Raw genomic sequence first — 20,877 nt, forward strand, 5'->3', positions numbered from 1 at the left:
TAACACTAAAGTAATGAAAAGGTATTTTTAAAATCATTGTTGTTTCCTTGTTACTTTAGTAACTATTTGGTGTATTTATTTCTGGTTTTGTCTAAGCACTGAATTTTTTAATATCGTAAATCATTGTATTTAATGTATACATTGTTCTTACCTTTTTCATAATACTACCATCATAGTAAAATAAATTTTCATATATTATAGATCTTTCTTAAAAACAATTTTCTCTATGTAATTTCAATTCATTAAATGTAAACTAATCTATTTGTAAGAAGACACTTAGTCCTTTCTCTAGGAAGAGAGTTGATCACCCATATTATTATGCCACATAACAGGAGGTGTCAGTAGTCTCATTATACATAATTTTTATCACACATTCCTCTTTATGAATTTATTTTTTCTCATACTCCTCCTTGGCCATTTTTGAATATCATCAACAGGCCAGCCACTGACCGATATGGACACTACTACTTGGTGCGCTAGAGAGGGCAGCAGTTCAGAGACTGCAGGCTCCAGCTCTTGTCTCAGCTACTAGATCATTGGTGAGACATTAGCAGGGTGGGGTGGGGGGAGTCCAATATCATAGACATTTCTAGAATATGTATTGTAAGAGAATGAAAATAAATATAACTCATGGAGTTATAATACCACAAGCCATTCAATGCTGTGAATTTTTAAGCAAGAAAAAGTCCAATTGCTTTGAGACTTCGATTTCACATTAAAAACTACATTAACCCTTGATGTTAAGGATGTAGATACTCACTCTACAAACTATAAAACCATATTACTGAGTGGACCCTACAGAAGTTCTAAATTTAAACAAAACCACAGCAATTAAACAGTAGCTAGCATACCTTGATTTCTCTGTGCCAAACACTGTGTACTCTGTATCTTTAATGTTACCAGGTAGATCTTGTTAATTATCAGCAAGTGGTAATAAAGACATACCACCAGCCAAGTACACAAAAGGCTGGCTAGTAAGTGCTGTGCAACCTTGAAGCCAGCAACTATAATATAATAAAAACAATAAAAGTCAACTACCAGCAATTTCTTAAGACACTGGTAAAATACTCCTTCTTGAAAAATATGTTTGTCTAAATATTAAATAAATGTTGAGCCTCTAATGCAATTTAATATTCTATACGTAAGTTTCAATTTAGTAAATGGAAGTTAATTAGGAGAATCCCCATTTATATGTAACCAAATCTGGATATGCCAGTGCTTGTGGAATCAGCAATAGATTTGCCCTGACAGTATTTGTGTAATTTCCCTAAAGATTGCTTGGAGTGCGTTTCATATTCCCAGCCTTTGTGGTCTACCTATTCCTCTGTTTATATTGTAGCTTCAAAATAAAAAATAATAACTATATGAAAATTCCCTTCCTATTTTTCTAGTTTGAAGTAGTAGATGGATTAATCAGGCACAGAAATTTCGTAAATACCTGAAATGGACCTTAAGAATGTACAGTGAAACACCAACCTTTGACTGTTCCTTGAAGACCAGCACATAGAAACCATAGAGGAACAATTAGCCATGCAGAAAAAAGATTAAGGAAATGGATATTTGCACATAGAAAGAGAATCTAATTTATGAGAAGAACACTAGGAAAAATGAAAAAGATGCCAGTCTTACATGGCCAGGAAAAATCAAAAGTTCAATGTCTGAATTTCTTAGTCAGTTTCACCAAGAAGTAAACACTCCCTTCTATAGTAATGGCATAAATAATGTCATTATTCACTCTCTTTTAGTCATTTTCTTTGTTTTTAGTTTTGTTTTTGGTTTCAGGGTTCTTTTCTTTTTGAGAAAAACTTTGGAAGTTTTTACCAAATATAACAGAATTCAAAGTATGTCAAGATATTTTTAAGTAAATGATAAGTGAGTCACAGACTGGGAGAAAAAATTCGCAATGAAAACAGTTGACAAAGGTCTCACATTCAGAGTACATAAACAACTCTTACAAGTCAACAGGAAGTTAATCAACTTGAGTTTTAAAAAATACACAAAGATTTGAACAGATAGTTTACAGAAGAAGATATATGAATGGCCAACAAGCCCATGAAAAGATGTGTAACATCATCATTTATCAGGGAATTGAGAATTGAAATCACAAGATATCACTACACTACCTTCCATCAGATTACTAAATTTGAGGGTGGACAGGGTACCAGTGAGGGTGGAAAGCAAGTAGAACTCTCATACATTACTGGTAGGAAAGAAAAGTGGTAGAACCACTTTCCCAAATAGTTCAGCAATTTTTTATAAAGTTATACATACTCTTTCATATGATCCAGAAATTTTACTCTTAGAAAATTAATGAAGATTAATTAAAGTATACATCTATACAAACTATATTATGTCTTATGTGTATGTTCATAACAGCTTTATTTATAATGGTCCCCAAATAGAAAACAATATGAATATCCATCAACAGGTGAACGGATAAACAAATTTTGGTATATCTATACAATGGAATACTATTTAGCGATAAAAAAAATAAATCAAAGAAAAAAATTATAGATATTTTCAACAAGATTCAATATAGCAATATCATTTAAGCTCTGGATGCACGTCAGCAACGTTATGCTGAACAAAAGAAGCCAGACACAAAATAGCCTATAGAGTCTGATGTGATTCACATACTACTTTAGAAAAATAAAAAACAAATCATTGGTTGCCCAGAACAGAGGTGAAACAGCAGATAATAGAAATCTGTATCTTGACTGTTATGATTTATTAAAACTCATTAAACCATACACTTAAAATAGTGCATTTCATTGTATGTAATGTACAAAAATAAAAATAATTTCTTAAAGTTTTTGGCTTGAACAACTAGAAGGTTAGACTGTGTGGAGCTGGAATATGAAACACTTCATCAGGGAGATTTTTCTTCCTTATGGAGAAAGAAAAAAATTAGATTTCAGACATAATAATCTTGAAACATCTTTAGATATCCATGTGCATATGGGAAAGCACTTGGATGTTTCAGTCTTAAGTTCAGGCAAGATGTCTATCCTAGAAACTTAAATTTGAGAGTTGACAGTATACAAATGGTATTTAAAGCCAGGATAGTGAATTAAATCTCTGAGCCCTGGAGTAACCACATCTAAATATATACATTGGTTAATTATAAATACTATGCCATACTTCTACTGATTGGTTCTGGTCCATTTATTCAAAGGTAGCTTCTGTGCCATATAAGTTGTTAAATATCTGGAATATCATCCCTGAGGTTAAATACCCAGATCCCTTCAGAACCTGTCAATGGCACATTACTGTTCCTAAAGCATGCCTTTAGTTTGACTTTCCAATTCCATCCATCCCTCGTTAAACTCTAAATACTTATTAAATTATACCCCAAGCACAGATGGTATTTGCTCTTCGACAAGTTTTCTTAAATATGGGCTTTCCAATTTTTCTGAATTTCTAAATTTTCCTAGTTAATGGCTTTAGGGTCCTTCTAGTGTATTCCAGCAATTTAGCTAGCCACTTAGCTAGCCACTCAATGAAATCTACTGTTGACCACTTTATTTCAAGTAAAATGTTAAATTATGTAAATTCTTCTCTATTTATAGAATCACTAATAGTGAAAATGAAAACATGTACAATGATACTCTCCTGGATATCTTTGGTTCATCCCAGAAGATCCTCTCTTTTGCTCTCTACCTGGCTTTTTCTTGTGAGGATGGCTGGTATAGATACGAAAGAGCCCCCTAGACCTCTGGTTTCCCAAATGTGATTAGAGAAAAGGAAGAGAGTGAGTGCTTTCCTTCCTGAAGTCAGATTCAGGAAGGCTGTATCCCTCCACTGAAGGTCATTGGCCTCTCAAGAAGGTCTTCAGTACATGATGTTCTTTCTATTCCATCAGTTCTAGGGATGATAACAGACACATGTTTTCTAGATGTATACATTGCAGGATTCTCCAGCATCCTATATTTGTAAAAGTTTTTCATTAAGCCCTCCACAAATTATCCTACTCTGAGTACAGTCAATGGGATCCTGATTAGTACAGATTTTTCTTTTGTGATGCATCTGTGACATTAAAAAAAAATTTTCCCTGGAGAAATGGTTGATTCCAGGACTGATACAGGGAAGTATAAAATGAGCTGAGAGCACCTTGCAGTGCTAAAATAAGTTTATTTAAAAAAGAAGCTTACTGTTTCATTTTACCCACTTACTGTTTAACCAAAGACAATGTCATCATAAAAAAAGAAATACCATAAATCACTTTAAAATCATTTGGGATCTATAATTTTAATTACTGGCATATGACACACTTGGAAAATTACCTGCAACTCACATCTGAGGCAAGGGATAACAATAAATACGTAAACATCTCCAAAAAATTCAAAAGAAAAAAGAAAAAACCAACAGTTTGACAAGAAAATAGGATAACTGAACAGATTTATAAAAAATAAAGTAATTAAAGTGACCATCAACATAGGAAAAGGTGACTATCTCACTCACTAAGAGAAATACAAACTTAAACCACACTAAGATACACAGCTAACTGAAAGGGCTCCCAACAGCTACTAGCTATCTCACTATCAAATGGGCAAAAATCTAAACTCAAGACAACACATTGTTGATGAGGCTGTAGGCAATAGGTATTCTCCTACACTTGTTAGAAATGCAAAACAGGGGGCAATTTGGCAATATATGGCAAAATTACATATTTGTTTATTCTTTAATACTGAAATCCTATTTAGAAAGATAGCACTGGCCAAAATATTGCTAGATTGATTCCCTAGGGTATGTATGATAACAGTATTTGTAATAACAAGAGATTAAAAACAACTCAAATGTACATCAATAAAGGGACTGAATGAATATACCATGCTAAACCCCCAGAATGTGATATTATGCAACACACAAATGAATGGGAATGAAATCTATATATAATATTGCATGAACTCTGGGATATGCTTTTAAGTGAAAACCAAGGAACAGACCAGTCTATTTAGCATGATGGCTCTAGTGTAACAAGCAGGAGGAATATACATTTACATATGTATCTGTATACACACACACACACACACACACACACACACACACACGTGGAAAAGTAAAGGACACATTAAAAGGATAAATGAAATATAAAATGGTTATTATAGAGGATTAAGAAGGAAAAAAAGGAAGAGAATTTTCCCTGAAATTTTTTCATAATTTCATCTCATGATAGATTTAGATTCAAGCTAATGAAGGCAATGCTTCATGGCTTCTTGCTTGTACCAGCCCTTCCAAGGATTTAGAAGGACATTCTAGCAATGTGTTCTCATGGTCAAGTATTCTATGAATTTTTAGAGGTACATTATTGTACCATTATTCTCATAGTGATACCAAAATAGCATAAGCTTTAGGCTCCACCCAACCTTATTTGATCTATGGTTTTAAACTTTGGCATCATATAAATGTTTCACATGATAAAACAAACAAAGCAAAGAAAACCTAGCAAAGTTTCAATTATTATAACTGATCAAACCACAACCTTCATTCTGGAAGATTAAAGACCAGTATGCTAGTGAAAAGCAAAATATCACCTATGTTAAAATTGTCACTATAAGAATAGAACTCTATTTTCCCATCTTCCCAAACATCATCTTTCTTTTGTTACTAAGTAATTAGTGAAAATGTTTAAATCCCTTTACTAACCTCTTAATTGATATTCAAATTTGATTTTTAAACAAACTATACTTCATGATTATTCTTAGGCATGTACTTACAGGTGAAAGAAATGAGGTATGAAGAGACAATACTAAACTAGAATTCAGAAATTCCAGTTCTAGTCCCGAATCTGCCTCTCAAACATAATGGGTAATTTTAATAAGTTCATTAAGCCCCTCAGACCCTTCATCTTTCTTCATTTGTAAAACTGAGAAACTAAAATGCAAGCAAATGACCGTGCTTTGTCTTTCTCATTAATATGTCTTGTGTTACTTTTTCCCCATAAGAAACTAGTTTTTTCCCCAAAGTAATTAATTCTCAAATTTCATATATGAGGACCTGAAAAATAACTGTGACCTGGAAACAGAGCATCTCCATCTCAGGCTACAAAATAATACCCCATTTGTGTCCATGCAGGAAAGTATCGTACTGACTGATGCTTACCGCTGGTTCTTCAGTGATGAGAAAGCTGGTCTCTCTGCTGCTCAGGGACTGCTAACAGCGCCGTGGGGAAGATATAATGCCATTAATCATAATGCAAGTAGGGAGCATATCACTTTCAACAAAAATTCCATGTTCTCAATACTCAAATACTAAACCTGCAGTTAATTCAGAGGACTTACAAAAGTGAATGCAAAACTGTGTGTGGATATGTGGATACATGTGCATGTGTGTTCATGCTCATGTGTGCATGCATGCATGTGTGTGTGTTGTGTATGCGTGTATAGACAGAGAGAGCTTGAGAGAGAATGACAATTTTGGAGGCTGTTTTATCAAATCATAAAAAAAAAAATCTGAGATGCAAGAAATGGTTAAGGACTACTATATTACAGAGAAATAACAAGGAGTGCCATTGTTTTCATGATACAGAGCCCTGAACAGGACCACAACGAAGGGTAGGATCGATCGGCTATTTTAGGCCTTTGAGCATTTGTTTGGAATCATTAAAGTGAATACCTTAGGAGACACACCACCAGAATTTCTAAAGATCTGTACTTACAACCCAAGGAAAAAGCCATGCATGGATATAAAGACACACAAAACACCTGTAATTAAAGCAATAGCAATCCCTCCCTTGGTATACAGTGGATTTTAAACCCTTATGATCCATGACAGATTGCACAGCATAGCACGTGCTCCAGGGACCACTCCCCGTCACTTCTCGTCATTCTCTAGTGACTGGAACAGCCGGGCGGCCTGGAGAGGCAGCCGCCAGCAAAATGACCCAAAACTCATGACTAGACTTCATTTGCTTGGCTCTTGGAAAATCACAAACAGCATCTCATTTATGTCCAGGTGATGTTGGGCAGACCAGTTCTGAAAATAGGAGATACAAAGTACTATTGACATAGTTTTGCAAAATAACTCAAAGGGCATCTGGGAAATACATCCAATGCTACATAAGCTAAGTTGCAGAAAGTGCTACACACACCATAAAAAAAAAAAACAAAAAAAAAACAAAAAACCAGTAATTTATCTGTGTTCTTAAGGAAGACAAGGAAGAGAATTTTGAGCACCTATCGATTTTCATATTATCGAATTCAAAATAAATTCCACGAAAAGATGAATTTCATCGTATAAAAGCTATATTGAACCAGTGGGAAGAAGTAGGGTAGACTGAGACTAGGAGTAAATAATATGCTCAAATCCTCTTTCACTGATGTGTGATCTGCCCACAAACCTTAGATGAATTCTGTTAACTACGTCAGATGTGAGCTAATGAGTTTCTTGATCACTCGATTCTGAAACGGCAGTCTCTAGCAATAAATTAAGCATCTACATTTCTTGCCTTTAAGACAGTATATGAATTTATGATAGCTCTACTTTATGTTGACTCCTCATAATTATTTTCAATTATGCTAAAGAACATTCAGTTGTTTAACTTACAAGAAGGTACAAAAAACGCATATATTAAATGTCCCAAAAGCAACAAGTCTAGTCACTTTACAATCTCTCACTGTAGGAAATCCGAGCTTGCTGTGACTTTCTACACAAAAGCTGACTGCAAAGCAAAATTCGCATACATTCTTTCATACTCTTTGCTGAGTATTTCATAATCTCATTTGTCACTGACCTTAGTCTCAGGCCAAAGGAAAATCTGTGCTGTTCTCAAGTCTACATTTCCCTCTTCAACAGCATTGGCTTTTCTGTCTCAGGCTGCCTCTTTCCCTGACCCCAATAACTAAGGAATTGAATGAAATGAAATAATGAAATGAAATGAAATGAAATGAAATGAAATGAAATGAACATGGCAATGCTCACTATAAAAACTAAGTAGCAATCCTGACTAATCTAAACATAAGAAGCAATTATTTGTAGATTAAAATTCAGAAGAAAAAAAACCCTTCTAGATAGGATTCTTAAAGAAGTAATACTGTAAGGACACCTGTATGGCTCAGCAGGTTAAGTGTCTGACTTTGGTTCAGATCATGATCTCAAGGCTTGTGGGTTTGAACCCTGCGTCAGACTGTGTGCTGACAGCTCAGAGCCTGGAGCCTGCTTCAGCATCTGTGTCTCCCTCTCTCTCTACCTCTCCCCTGCTAATGCTCTGTCTCTCCCTCTCTCTCTCAAAATAAATAAATGTAATAATTTAAAAAAAAATTTTAAAAAGAATACTGTAGAGTGATTAAGAGAGCAAGCTCTAGAATTAGCCACACCTGGGTTAAGAATTCCATTACCAGAATTTTATGGATGGACTCATTTTATTGATTCTTCATAATGTCCCAATTACACAAAACTTTTTTTTCAATTACACAAAACTAATTACTTTATATATATATAAACTTGAGCAAGTTAACATCTCCATGCCATAATTTCAATATAGTGATATTAAATATGGTAACACATGGGAAGACCTCAGTAAATGTTGACATTTTAAAATTAATTTTTGCTTTGGAGCACCTGGGTGACTGTCGGTTGAGGGTCCACCTTCAGCTTAGGTCATGATCTCGGTTTGTGGGTTCAAGCCCCACATCGGGCTCTCTGCTGTCAGTGCAGAGCCTGCTTTGGATTCTCTGTCCTCTTTCTCTGCCCCTCCCCTGCTCATGCTCTCTCTCAATCTCTCTCTCAAAAAAATAAAGAAACATGTGAAAATTAAGTTTTGCTTAATTTCTAGTGACAATATCATAAGTTTAATATATTTATCATACCATAAATTAATGCACATGCATTTTCTGGATCCCAAAAAAAATTATAACAATGTTCAATGATGACCTACATTAATTGTAAGTCAGAGGTAATACTCTAGAATTTAGTCCTTTTAAAGTTTAAACAATCTTGAAAGTGGAGAAGATTATTTGAAAGTATGAAACAATTTTAAAATAGTGAGCCTAGAATGTTTATGTCTTGTAAAAGGCCCAAAGATTCATAGCTATGAATTTAATGGACTAAATTGAATTATTCTAGTCATTTTTGCCTCAATCCAAAGCTTGAATGAATATTCTCCTTTTAATATGTCTTATTAAAAAATTGACTGCAATGTAGATTTTGTGTTTTTATAGCATTTGAGTGTCAATAAAAGGAAATCAAGTTGGCACTGAGGAAAAGTTAAATAAGTTGTATTCACTTATTTTTTTACTTTTCATTTGAAACACTTATAGATTCACAGGAATTTGCAAAGACCTCAGAGAAATCCCATGTGCCCTCCACCTAGTTTCTCCCAATGATGAATGCTTCACAGAGCTATGGAACAACATCAAAACTGGGAAACTGACATGTGCGCAACGTGTGTGGTTCGTACAGTGTTGTTGTATCACATGTGTGTATTTGAGTAAGAATCAGCCCAGCTAAGATGCAGAGCAATTCTATCCACAAAGATCTCCTTTGTGCTCCTCCTTTAAACTTATATCTATTCTCCTCCTCCTGAACATCTATAAACTCTGCCAACCACTAATTTTTTTCTTTATCTCTATAATATTGTCATTTCGAGAGCTATAAAAATAGAATCATACAGTATGCGGCCTTTGAGATTTTTTTTTTCATTCAGCATAATGCCCTGTACATCCATCCAAGTTGTGCATATCAATAGTTTGTTCCTTTTTAGTGGCAGGTAGTACTCCATGGTAATCCGAGGCCACAGTTAACCAGTCACCTACTATAGGTGACGTGGATTGTCTCTACTTGGGCTACTACAAATAAAGCTGCTAAAAACACTTATACAAAGGTTTTTGTATGATTATAAGTTTTCATTCCTGTGGGATAAATGCCCAAGAGTGTGATTACGGAGTTACAGGGTAACTGTATGCTTAGTTTTTTAAGAAACTTCCCCACAGTTTCCAAGCATGACTGCCCCATTTTACATCCCCACCAGCAATGTATGAGAGATCCATTTTCTCCACATTCTCACCCATATTTAGTATTGTCATGATTTTCCATTTTAACTGTTCTAATAGGCATACCTCCCTTTGGTCTTATTTTGCAATTTCCCTAATTGTTACTGATACTGAACATCTTTTCATGTATTTATCTGCCATCCATATCCTCTTTAGGGAAATACACCATCATGTATTTTACCCATTTGGTTTGGTTGTTTTTTAATATTGGGTTTTGCTGTTTCTTTATAAAACTACATGAACTGATGTGCAAATATTTTCTCCAGGTCTATAGCTTGTCTGCTCCTGTTAACAGGCGCTTTCAAAGAATAAAAGTTCTTAAATTTGAAAGAATCCAATTTATCAATTTTTCTTTCATGTATCAAGCTTTTGTGTCCTAAGAAATCTTCATTGAGACCTACTTTCCAAAGATTTTCTATTTTTTTTCTTCAAAAAGCTTTATAGTTTTGGATGCCTGGGTGGCTCAGTTGGTGAAACATCTGACTTGAGCTCAGGTCATAATTGCGGTTTGTGAGTTTGAGCCCTGCATCGGCCTCTGTGCTGACAGCTCAGAGCCTGGAGCCTGCGTCAGATTCTCTCATTCTCTTTCTCTCTCTCTCCCTCCCTCCCTCTCTCTCTCTCGCTCTCTCTCTTAAAAATAAACATTTAAAAAAATTTTTAAGTTTTAGTTTACATTTAACTGTATGATCAACGTTGAATTAATTTTTGTATAAGGTGTGAGGAAGTCCATTTTGCCTATGGATATCCAAATGCTCCAGCACCATTTGCTGAAAAGATATTCTTCCTCTGTTGAGTTGTTTTTACACATTTGTCCAAAATCATTTGGGTGTGCTTCTGTGGGACTATTCCTACAGTTTCCATTCTCCATTTATCTACATGCTGACCTCTGCAAGTACCACAATATATTGATTAAGCTGTAGCTAAAAAAAAATGTCTTTCAAATTGGGTAGAGTGATTCATTCCATTTTGATTTTTCAAAGCTGTTTTATCTCCTCCTCTACTTTGCATTTTCATAAAATTTTAGAACACTTTTGTCTATGTCTACAAAAAGTCTTGCTGAGACTTTGATAGGAACTGCATTAACCTATATACTTATTTGGGCTTCCACATGTTCACAGCTCATATATAGAAATGAAATTAATTTCTGTATGAAATTTGTTTCTTAGTTTTAGGACAGTCTTGGTGGTTTTTCTGTTTTGGTTTGGTTTGGTTTCATTTTGGGTTTTGGAGGGGTTTTTTTTTTTGCTTGTTTTATAGATTTCTTGGTATTTTCCTAAATAGAAATGACCACCAAGTCATCTGCAAACTGGCGGAGTTTTATTTATTCCTTTCTTATCCACCTGCCTTTTACTTTCGTACCTTACTGCAAGAATTTCCAGTACTATGTTTAATAGGAGGAATAAATGAAGACATTCTTGCTATGTTTTTGATCCTAGTGGGAAAGATTCAGTCTTTTATTACTTAATATGATGTTGATGTTTTATTGATGTTCTTTTTCAAGTAAGGAAGTTCCTCTCTATTCCTGGTTTTCTGAGATATAGAGATAGATAGATAGATAGATAGATAGATAGATAGATAGATAGATAGATAGATAGACAGATAGATGATATAGATAGATAGATATGTGTGTTTGTATAAAATAATGTTTTTTCTGAAAAAAATAGATAAAATCTTCTGATTTTTATTCTTTAGCCATTAATATGATGAGATACATTGACTGATTTTTGTACAATAAATGAGCCTTCCATCATTAGCTATACTTACTTCACTTGGTGAGAGCATTAAATTCTTTTCATATTCTATTGCTAGTATTTTACTAAGGATTTTTGTGTTTATGATCATGAAAAATATTAGCCTGTAGTTTTCTTTTTTGGGTATTATTTTTGTTTGGTTTAGTACCAGGCTAATGCAAGCCTCTAAAATGAATTGGGAAGTGTTCATTCCTCTTCATTTTCTGGAAGAGATTGTACAAAACTCATGTTAATTATTCTTTAAACATTTGGTAGAATTCTCCAGTGAAACCACTTGGGCCTAGAGATTTCTTTGGAAGAGTAAGTTTTTAAGCTACTCATTTGATTTCCTTAATAATAATGGGACTATTCATATCATCAATTTCTTTCTTTCTTTCTTTCTTTCTTTCTTTCTTTCTTTCTTTCTTTCTTTCCTTTCTTTCTTTTTTTTCCTTCCTTCCTTCCTTCTCTCCTTCCTTCCTTCTTCTTCAGCACTTGAAAAAACATGTTTACCAGTTCTTTCAGCCTCCATGGTTTCTGATAAGAAATCTGCTGTCATTTTATTTATTGTTCCCCCCACAATTAAGGGTATTGTTTCCCTTTCATTACTTTCAATATTTTCTTTCTCTTGTATTTAGTTTTGTGAATTGGTGTGAATTTCTTTGTTTTTTTTTTTCATTTTTGTGGTTCCCTCAACTTCTTGAATCTGTATCTCCAAATTCAGTGATCCTTTCTTTTATCCTTTCCAGTCTGCTGTTGAGGTTTTTTTTTTTTTCTCAGTTATAGTATTTTTCAGTTTTAAAATTTCCATTACGCTCCTCTTTAAAACTTCTATTTTTTTTTTTACCGAGACTTTCTATTTCTTTATTTGTTCAAAGAATGTTCACAAATACTCCCTGAAGCATTTTTATCATCGTTGCTTTATAATCCTTAGCTAAGAATTCTAGCATCTGTGTCAGCTAAGCATTGCTATCTGTCTTTCCTCATTCAAATTGATATCCTTCTGGTTCCTTGTATTACATGTGATTTTTCTCCAGAAATCTGGACTTCAGAGTACTATGTTATGAGTCTAGACTTTATTGAAATGTCATGTTTTATTAAGTTCCTCTGACACCAGTCTGGTGGGTGAAGGGGGACTGAAGCCTCACTCTCTGATGCAGGCAGAAGTCCAGGTTCCCCACTCAGCCTCCATGGACATGAGGGAGTGGTAAGGTGGTAGAAGCATTTCTCATCAATGTGGCTGGTGATGGGAGTTCAAAGTTATTGTTAGACCTTCATTGATCTCAAGCTAGCTAGTCAGGGCATGCCTTCTCCTGTTCCTCACATGGCCTTCACTGGCACCAGGGCAGGGAGTGGTATGGGGTGGCTTCTCTACTTCTAGACAGTGGTGAAACTCTTGGCTCTCCTCCGGTTACCTCTAATATCAACACTCCAGGAGAGGGTTGGGCACCTTGTTAATACCGATGAGAGCAGAAGTCTAGACTGCTTACATGGTCTACACTGACATCACACAGAGGATGGTGAGGAGGGACACATTAGCATCCAATGGAGATGAAAGTCCTGGCTTCCCATTCAGAATTCTTTGGCACAAACTCTAGAGGAGTTGGGGCATCTTGTTACCACCAGATGGAGGTTAAAGTCTAGTCTCCTCACTCGAGCTCTTTTGCAAGAAATGGTAGAGAGACCATGCCTCTCCTGCACCCAGTCTGTAATATATAAAGTGAACAGAAAACCTAGGTAATTAAGTTCAGTGTTGTTCCTTGGGTCCTGAGGTCACTAGACAGTTTTCTTCTTCTCTCTAACTTTCAAAGTCTTCTTTTTTATATATAATGTTTTATATATAATGTCCAGTCTGTTTTATATATAACGTCCAGGGATTTAGTAGTATTTAGAAGAAGAACACGGAAAGTTGTGTCTGCTCCATCTTTCTGGAAGCAAAAGCTACAGTCACTTTTGAACTGATTAATTCAATAACATACCCATTTAATAATTCCAAAATTTACTAGGCATTCTTCAAGTATGCTGCAGAGAAATGCTGTTTTTATTCCAAAGTGTTTTATGTGAAAAAAGGTATGCTGGACAGGACTTTAGGTTGAGTGTAAAGGGCAGGTTGGTAAAAAAGTGCTATTCTCCTAAAATTGAATCAATTCCCCTTTCACTTGTTGCTTTCCCAACAAAAGTAACGCTTATATAAAAAAAGAGCTAAAAATTGAGACATATAGTATTTCTATTTTTTTTAATGTTTATTCATTTTTGAGAGAGAGACAGAGACAGAGACAGAGTGTGAGTGGTAAGAAGGTCAGAGAGACAGGGAGACAAATTCTGAAGCAGGCTCCAGGCTCCAAGCTGTTAGCACAGAGCCCGATGTGGGGCTCCAACTCACAAACAGTGAGATCAGACCTGAGCCAAACTCGGATGCTTAACTGACTGAGCCACCCAGGTGTCCCGACATATGGTATTTCTAAATACTGTGGCTTAAATTTAATTGGATACATTTCTCAGTGTGGCAAGCCAAATGTAAACCCTTAAAAATTTAAGCAAAATTGTATCCAATGAAGACCTATCCAAGGTTGAATGCAAGGAAACAATACTGCTCTTTAAAAGTACAAAGGAAAGGGCTCCTGGGTGGCTCAGTCGGTTAAGCGTTAAGCGTCCGGATTCAGCCCAGGTCCATGAGTTTGAGCCCCACATGGGGCTCTGTGCTGACAGCTCAGAGCCTGGAGCCTGCTTTGGGTTCTGTGTCTCCCTTGCTCTCTGCTCCTCCCCTATGCGCTCTCTCTCTCTCTCTCTCTCTCTTTCTCTCAAAAATAAATAAACATTAAAAAATGTGCAAAGGGTTAGGGACTAGAACAAATATGACTTGATGAAATTGTTTTTCTCTTATAAAAGTTTAGAATATATATAAATATAAAAGGCTCACAAAAGCAGAGAATATGAACTGTAATGGAAGTTAACTTGAGCAATATATATAGAGATCTGTGAGGAGTATATTACTATTATATCAATGTGAACAAATGAAAATGACAACGTATGTATTATCATTTAAATTGAATCAGTCTCACACAATAACTTTCTTCAGCCCACTCCAAAGACATACAAACTTTAATTTTTCGTGTTATTTTTAACATCTTCACTTACTCATTTAATAAACCTACTCCCTGCACCACATTACATCATTCTAGTTGTGGAGATTCTGCTTATGACAGTGGTTTTCAAACTTTAGTAGCAATAAAAATCACCTGGGGTGTTACTTCTAAATCATGACTCCATAACCTTATTCCCCAAAAATATGATTAATTGTGTAAGGCTGGGTCCAGGAGGCTGCATTTTTAAGAAATTTTTAATATAAATGTTATTCAGGCGGTCTGCAAATTGCATTGTAAAAATCACTGGACTGAATGATTTTCATGGTCCCCTTGGTTCTCGTATTCTATTTCTCTCAGCATTTTGGTCACTGATTTTAAAGGAATCCCAGAACTTCTGGGAATCTTCAGCAACGAGCTTACCCAGCCAGTCTATCCAGCTAACTAGCAACAGCCAACCTATTCTGGTGGTTTGTTTTCCCAGGGTTGGAATTTTGGTCATTCATAAAAAAAAATAATTTTAAAGAAACTTTTTTCTGTCCGGCTGGTCACCCATAACCCGTTTCAAGGAAATCTACCTCTGTGAGTAGTGTAGAGCCTAGCAGAAAGATTATTTGATCCAAAATACCTTTAGAATGCTTATACTCTATATATAAAGAAATCTAAAATTGTAGGACCTTTTTACAAGTTTATAGAAATAAAATAAGGGCTTTAGGTTTTTTTTATAAAATTTTTAAATAATTTTTTATTTTTATAAGTTGTATTTCATTTTATTATTTATTATTTCATTTAATATATTTAGTTAATTTGAGTTGAGTCACTGGAACGAATAAGCATTCATCACATACGAGTAACAGCAACATAAAAAGCTGTCCCATATCCTCCCTGCATTATCCTCTAGCAAAGTTTTGAGCCCAATTACTATTCTCTTGCACAGCGAGACTTAGCATATCTGAGTTTGTTCACAGGGAGCATCAAAACAAATCCATACTTCTATTTGCTCCCTTATTATAAATAGCAAGATAGAATATCTGCATGAAACATGGAATTTGCTTTCTTTACCAAAAATGCAAATACATTAGAGGACAAAATAAAGTTAATGTAGTATAAGTAAATAACTGAAGTACAAAGACGTTAAGTATTCATACAAAGTACATTTCCAACTTTGTCTTGATTTTTTGTCCTGACTTATAAGAAGATAATACATATACATTTAACTTACCTCATTCATTCCAAAAATATATTCTGCTTCTCTATTGGATATTCTCTCTAAATTAAATAAGAAAGAAAGAAAAAAAAAACATGTTAGAATGGCCAACTGATCAGAATAGGTTAACAGTCTGCGTGAGCACAAAATAGAAATTCTAAAATTAAACCAAAAAGTTCAAAGGAAAAATATGGGAAGGAGACATCCAGACCTTCCTGGAGCAAAGTTGTTCAAAACAGCTGCCAATAGAAGTCAGCACCAAAAACGGTCTATGATCTAGGGGAAAAGCAAATACTGATGTGTAGGATATAATCTCACCCACTAAGAAATAAAATTAACCCTGACAAATGCAGTTATTAATCCATAGCCACAAAACCGCATAGAGGAAGACATCCCACAGGGATGTCCATGGTTACGTCTTAGTTTTCACTGTGTGAGATTTAATATTCTGTCAGCATGTTTTCCTGGAATTGAACCAAACTGTCTCCAAGGAAAGCACTAACAGCCATTACCAGTTCTAAATAGGCCAAATTACTTTCCTCACACACAGGTATCTTCGTGATAGCTACTGTTGAGTCATTTGGACTAAAATACATCTACAAATAAGTTTCTGACACTACAGAAAGTTAAATGTAGAAGATTCATTTTCTCCAGTGACTCCAACGTGGAAAAACCCTGAGAAATATTTCTCAAGTCAAAAACTTCCCATATAAAAACATTTCTTTGGAGAAAATCACAGTGGGAGTGAAATAAAGGGCCATCCACAGTAACTGTAATTTTAGGAAATGTTAGAACATATTCTTAAAATACAGAAAATATAAACCTACCATTCATATAGCTTTTGCTTTTCCTTCCTTTTTCTGCTTCTTTCTTTCTTTCTTTCTTTCTTTCTTTCTTTCTTTCTTGCTGTTCTTTGCCCATTTTTTTATTGTGGTAAAATACACATAACATAAACTTTACCATCCTAACCATTTTTAAGTATACAGTTCAAAGGATTTAAATATAGTCATAATATTGAGCAACATCACCACCATATATCTCCAGAACTCTTATGTCTTGTAAAACTGAAACACAATACTCATTAATAATAACTCCTCATTCTCCTCTCCTCCAGTCTCAGGTGACCACCATTCTACCTTCTGTCTCTATGATTTTGATTCTTCTATGTCCCNCAGTGGGAGTGAAATAAAGGGTCATCCACAGTAACTGTAATTTTAGGAAATGTTAGAACATATTCTTAAAATACAGAAAATATAAACCTACCATTCATATAGCTTTTGCTTTTCCTTCCTTTTTCTGCTTCTTTCTTTCTTTCTTTCTTTCTTTCTTTCTTTCTTTGCCCATTTTTTTATTGTGGTAAAATACACATAACATAAACTTTACCATCCTAACCATTTTTAAGTATACAGTTCAAAGGATTTAAATATAGTCATAATATTGAGCAACATCACCACCATATATCTCCAGAACTCTTATGTCTTGTAAAACTGAAACACAATACTCATTAATAATAACTCCTCATTCTCCTCTCCTCCAGTCTCAGGTGACCACCATTCTACCTTCTGTCTCTATGATTTTGATTCTTCTATGTCCCTCATATAAGTGGAATCATACAGTATTTGTCATTGTGTTGGGTGGCTTATTTCACATAGCATAATGTCTTCCAGGTTCATCAATATTGTACTATATGTCCTTCTTTTTAAGGCTGCATAATATTCTATTGTATGTGTATACCACATTTTATTTACCCATTCATCTGTTAATGAACACCTGGATTATTTTCACATTTTAGCTATTTTGAATTATGCTGCTATTAATATGGCTCTAAAAATATCTCTTCAAGATCCTCCTTTCAACTGTTTGGGCTATATACCTAAAAGTGGAATTGCTGGACCATCTGACAAGTCTATTTTTAATTTTCTGAGGCACTGCCATATTGTTTTCCACAGCAGCTATACCATTATACGTTCTCACCAACAGTGCACAAGGATTCTAATTACTCCGCATCCTCACCAACTCTTGCTATTTGGAGGTTTTTTTTGACAGTAACCATTTTAATGAGTTTGAGGCAGTATCTCATTTTAGTTTTGATTTGCATTTCCCTAATGATTATGCTGTTGAACATCTTTTCATGTCTTATTGGCCATTTTTATATTGTCTTAGACAAATGTCTATCCAAGTCCCTTGCCCATTTTTTTAATCAGATTTTTTTTTTATTGTTGAGTTTGAGAGTTCTCTATATATTCTGGATCACATATATGATTTGGAAACATTTTCTCTTATTCTGTGGTTTGCCCTTTTACTCTGTTAATATTTTGTTTTGATGCATTTTTTTGACATTTATTTAATTTTGAGAGACAGAGAAAGATAGAGCACAAGTGGGGGAGGAGCAGAGAGAGAGAGAGAGAGAAGGAGACACAGAATCCAAAGCAGGCTCCAGGCTCCGCTGTCAGCACAGAGCCTGATGCGAGGCTGGAACTCACGAACTGTGAGATCATGACCTGAGCCAAAGTCAGTCGCTTAACCGACTGAGCCACCCAGGCACCCAGATGCACTTTTTTTTTTAATACTCATGAGGTCATTTTGTCTATTTTTCTTTTTTTGCATGTGCATTTGGTGTCATAGCCAAGAAACCACTGCCAAATCCAGTATCATGAACCTGTTGCTCTGGGTATTCTTCTAAGAAATTGATAGTTTCTGGTCTTACATTTAGGCCTTTGATCCATTTTTAGTTAATTTTTGTATATGGTGGAAGGTAAGGGACTAATTTCATTCTTTTGGCATGTGGGTATCCAAATTTCCCAGCACCATTTGTTGAAAAGACTGTCCTTTCCCCCACTTGGTCTTGGTGCCCTTGTAAAGTAGTCAGTTGACCATATACATGAGGGTTTACTTTTGGACTCTATTCTACTCCATTGGTCTGTATGTCTGTCTTCATTCCAGTACTCCACTGTTTCAATTACTGCAGCTTTGTAATAAGTTTTGAAATCAGGAAGTGTAAGTCCTCCAGCTTTGTTCTTCTGTTTTAAGACTGAATGTCTATTCAGCAGTCCCTCGAGGGTTCATATGAATTTTAGGACAGATTTTTTTTTTTTTTTTTACTTCTGCCAGAAACATCATTGGAATTTTGATAGAGATTGCACTGAATCTATAGATCGCTTTGGGTAGTATGGGCATCTTAACAATATTAAGTCTTCCAATCTATGAACATGGGGTATGTTTTCATTTAAATGCTTTCTTTTCAGCCTAAGTGTCCATCAACGGACGAATGGATCAAGAAGATGTGGTTTATCTATACCATGGAATACTACATGGCAATGAGAAACAATGAAATCTGGCCATGTGTAGCAACATGGATGGGCCTTGAGGGTGTTATGCTGAGCGAAATAAGTCAGGCAGAGAAGGACAAATATCATATGTTTGCACGTATAGGAGGATTAGGAGGAACTTGACGGAGGAACAAGGGGGAGAAGAAGGGCGGAAATGGTGGGGGAAAGGGAGAGAGGCAAACCATGAGAGACTCTTGAATGCTGACAAAAACTGAGGACTGATGGATGTGGGGGGAGGGGGGATGGGCATGGAGGAGGGCACTTGTGGGGATGAGCACTGGGTGTTATGTGGAAACTAATTTGACAAAAAACTATTTGTAAAAATAAATAAAGAAAGAAAGAAAATAAAACAAAAATAAATAAATAAATGCTTTCTTTTTAAAATTTTTTCAGCAATGTTTTGTAGTTTTAATTGTACAAGTCTTTCACATTCTTGGCTAATTCTTAAATATCTTAGTCTTTATTTTTAAGTTTTTAATCTTAATTCCAGTTAGTTAACATACAATGTTATATTAGTTTCAAGTGTACAATATAGTAATTCAACAGTTCCATACATCACTCAATGCTCATCACGATAAGTGCACTCCTGGGATAAAGACCTGAATGGGAGACCTGAAACCATAAAAATCCTAGAAGAGAACTCAGGAAGTTAACTTCCTTGACATTAGCCATAGCAACCTTTTGCTAGATATGTCTCTTATTCTAGAGACACAGAATAGAATTATTTTCTCAATTTCCTTTTCAGATTGCTCACTGTCAGTGTGCAAAAATGCAACTGAATTTTGTGTACTGACTTTGTATTCTACTTTTATGAATACATTTATAAGTTCTAACAATTTTTTAGTGGACTTCAAAGGTTTTCCTACATAAAAGATCATATCTGTGAACAAAGATATTTAATTCTCCTTTTCCAATGTGGATGCTTTTTATTTCTTTTTCTTGCCCGAGCGGCTTGGCTGCAACTCACAGTATTATTTTTAGAAGAAGGGTAAAAGTGGCTATCCTTGGTAAATAACAATAGCCATAATTAATTTTTTAATAATTTTTATTTCATTTATTATTTTAATTTACATCCAAGTTAGTTAGTATATAGTGCAATAATGATTTCAGGAGTATATTCCTTAATGCCCCTCACCCATTTAGCCCATGCCCCCTCCCACACCTCCTCAAGTAACCCTCTGTTTGTTCTCCGTATTTAAGAGTCTTTTATGCTTTTGTCCTCCTCCCTGTTTGTATTAGTTTTGCTTCCCTTCCCATACCTTCATCTGTTTTGTATCTTAAAGGCCTTAGATAAGTGAAGCCATATGATACTTGTCTTTCTCTGACTGACTAATTTCACTTAGCATAATACCATCTATTTCCCTCCACATAATTGCAAATGGCAAGATTTCATTCTTTTCGATTGTCAAGTAATACTCCATTGTACATATATACCACATCTTCTTTATCTATTCATCCATTGATGGACATCTGGGCTCTTTACATACTTTGGTTATTGTTGATAGTGCTGCTATAAACACTGGGGTGCATGCATCCTTT

At 35.0% G+C, this 20,877-nt stretch overlaps 1 protein-coding gene across 1 annotated transcript in view; it reads right to left on the reverse strand.

Moving 5' to 3' along the window:
• Positions 1-20,877, reverse strand: part of ANO5 (anoctamin 5) — a 104,524-nt gene that overhangs the window by 67,683 nt on the left and 15,964 nt on the right. The window contains exons 3-4 of the mRNA XM_077768053.1: positions 16,025-16,071; positions 6,103-6,153 (exon numbers count right to left, since the gene is read on the reverse strand). Coding sequence (XP_077624179.1) covers positions 6,103-6,153; positions 16,025-16,071 — 98 coding nt within the window. The remainder of the gene's footprint in view (positions 1-6,102; positions 6,154-16,024; positions 16,072-20,877) is intronic.

Source organism: Crocuta crocuta, unplaced genomic scaffold, assembly GCF_008692635.1.
Source record: "Crocuta crocuta isolate KB4526 unplaced genomic scaffold, BGI_CrCroc_1.0 scaffold371, whole genome shotgun sequence".
In the NCBI taxonomy this organism is placed as follows: Eukaryota; Metazoa; Chordata; class Mammalia; order Carnivora; family Hyaenidae; genus Crocuta; species Crocuta crocuta.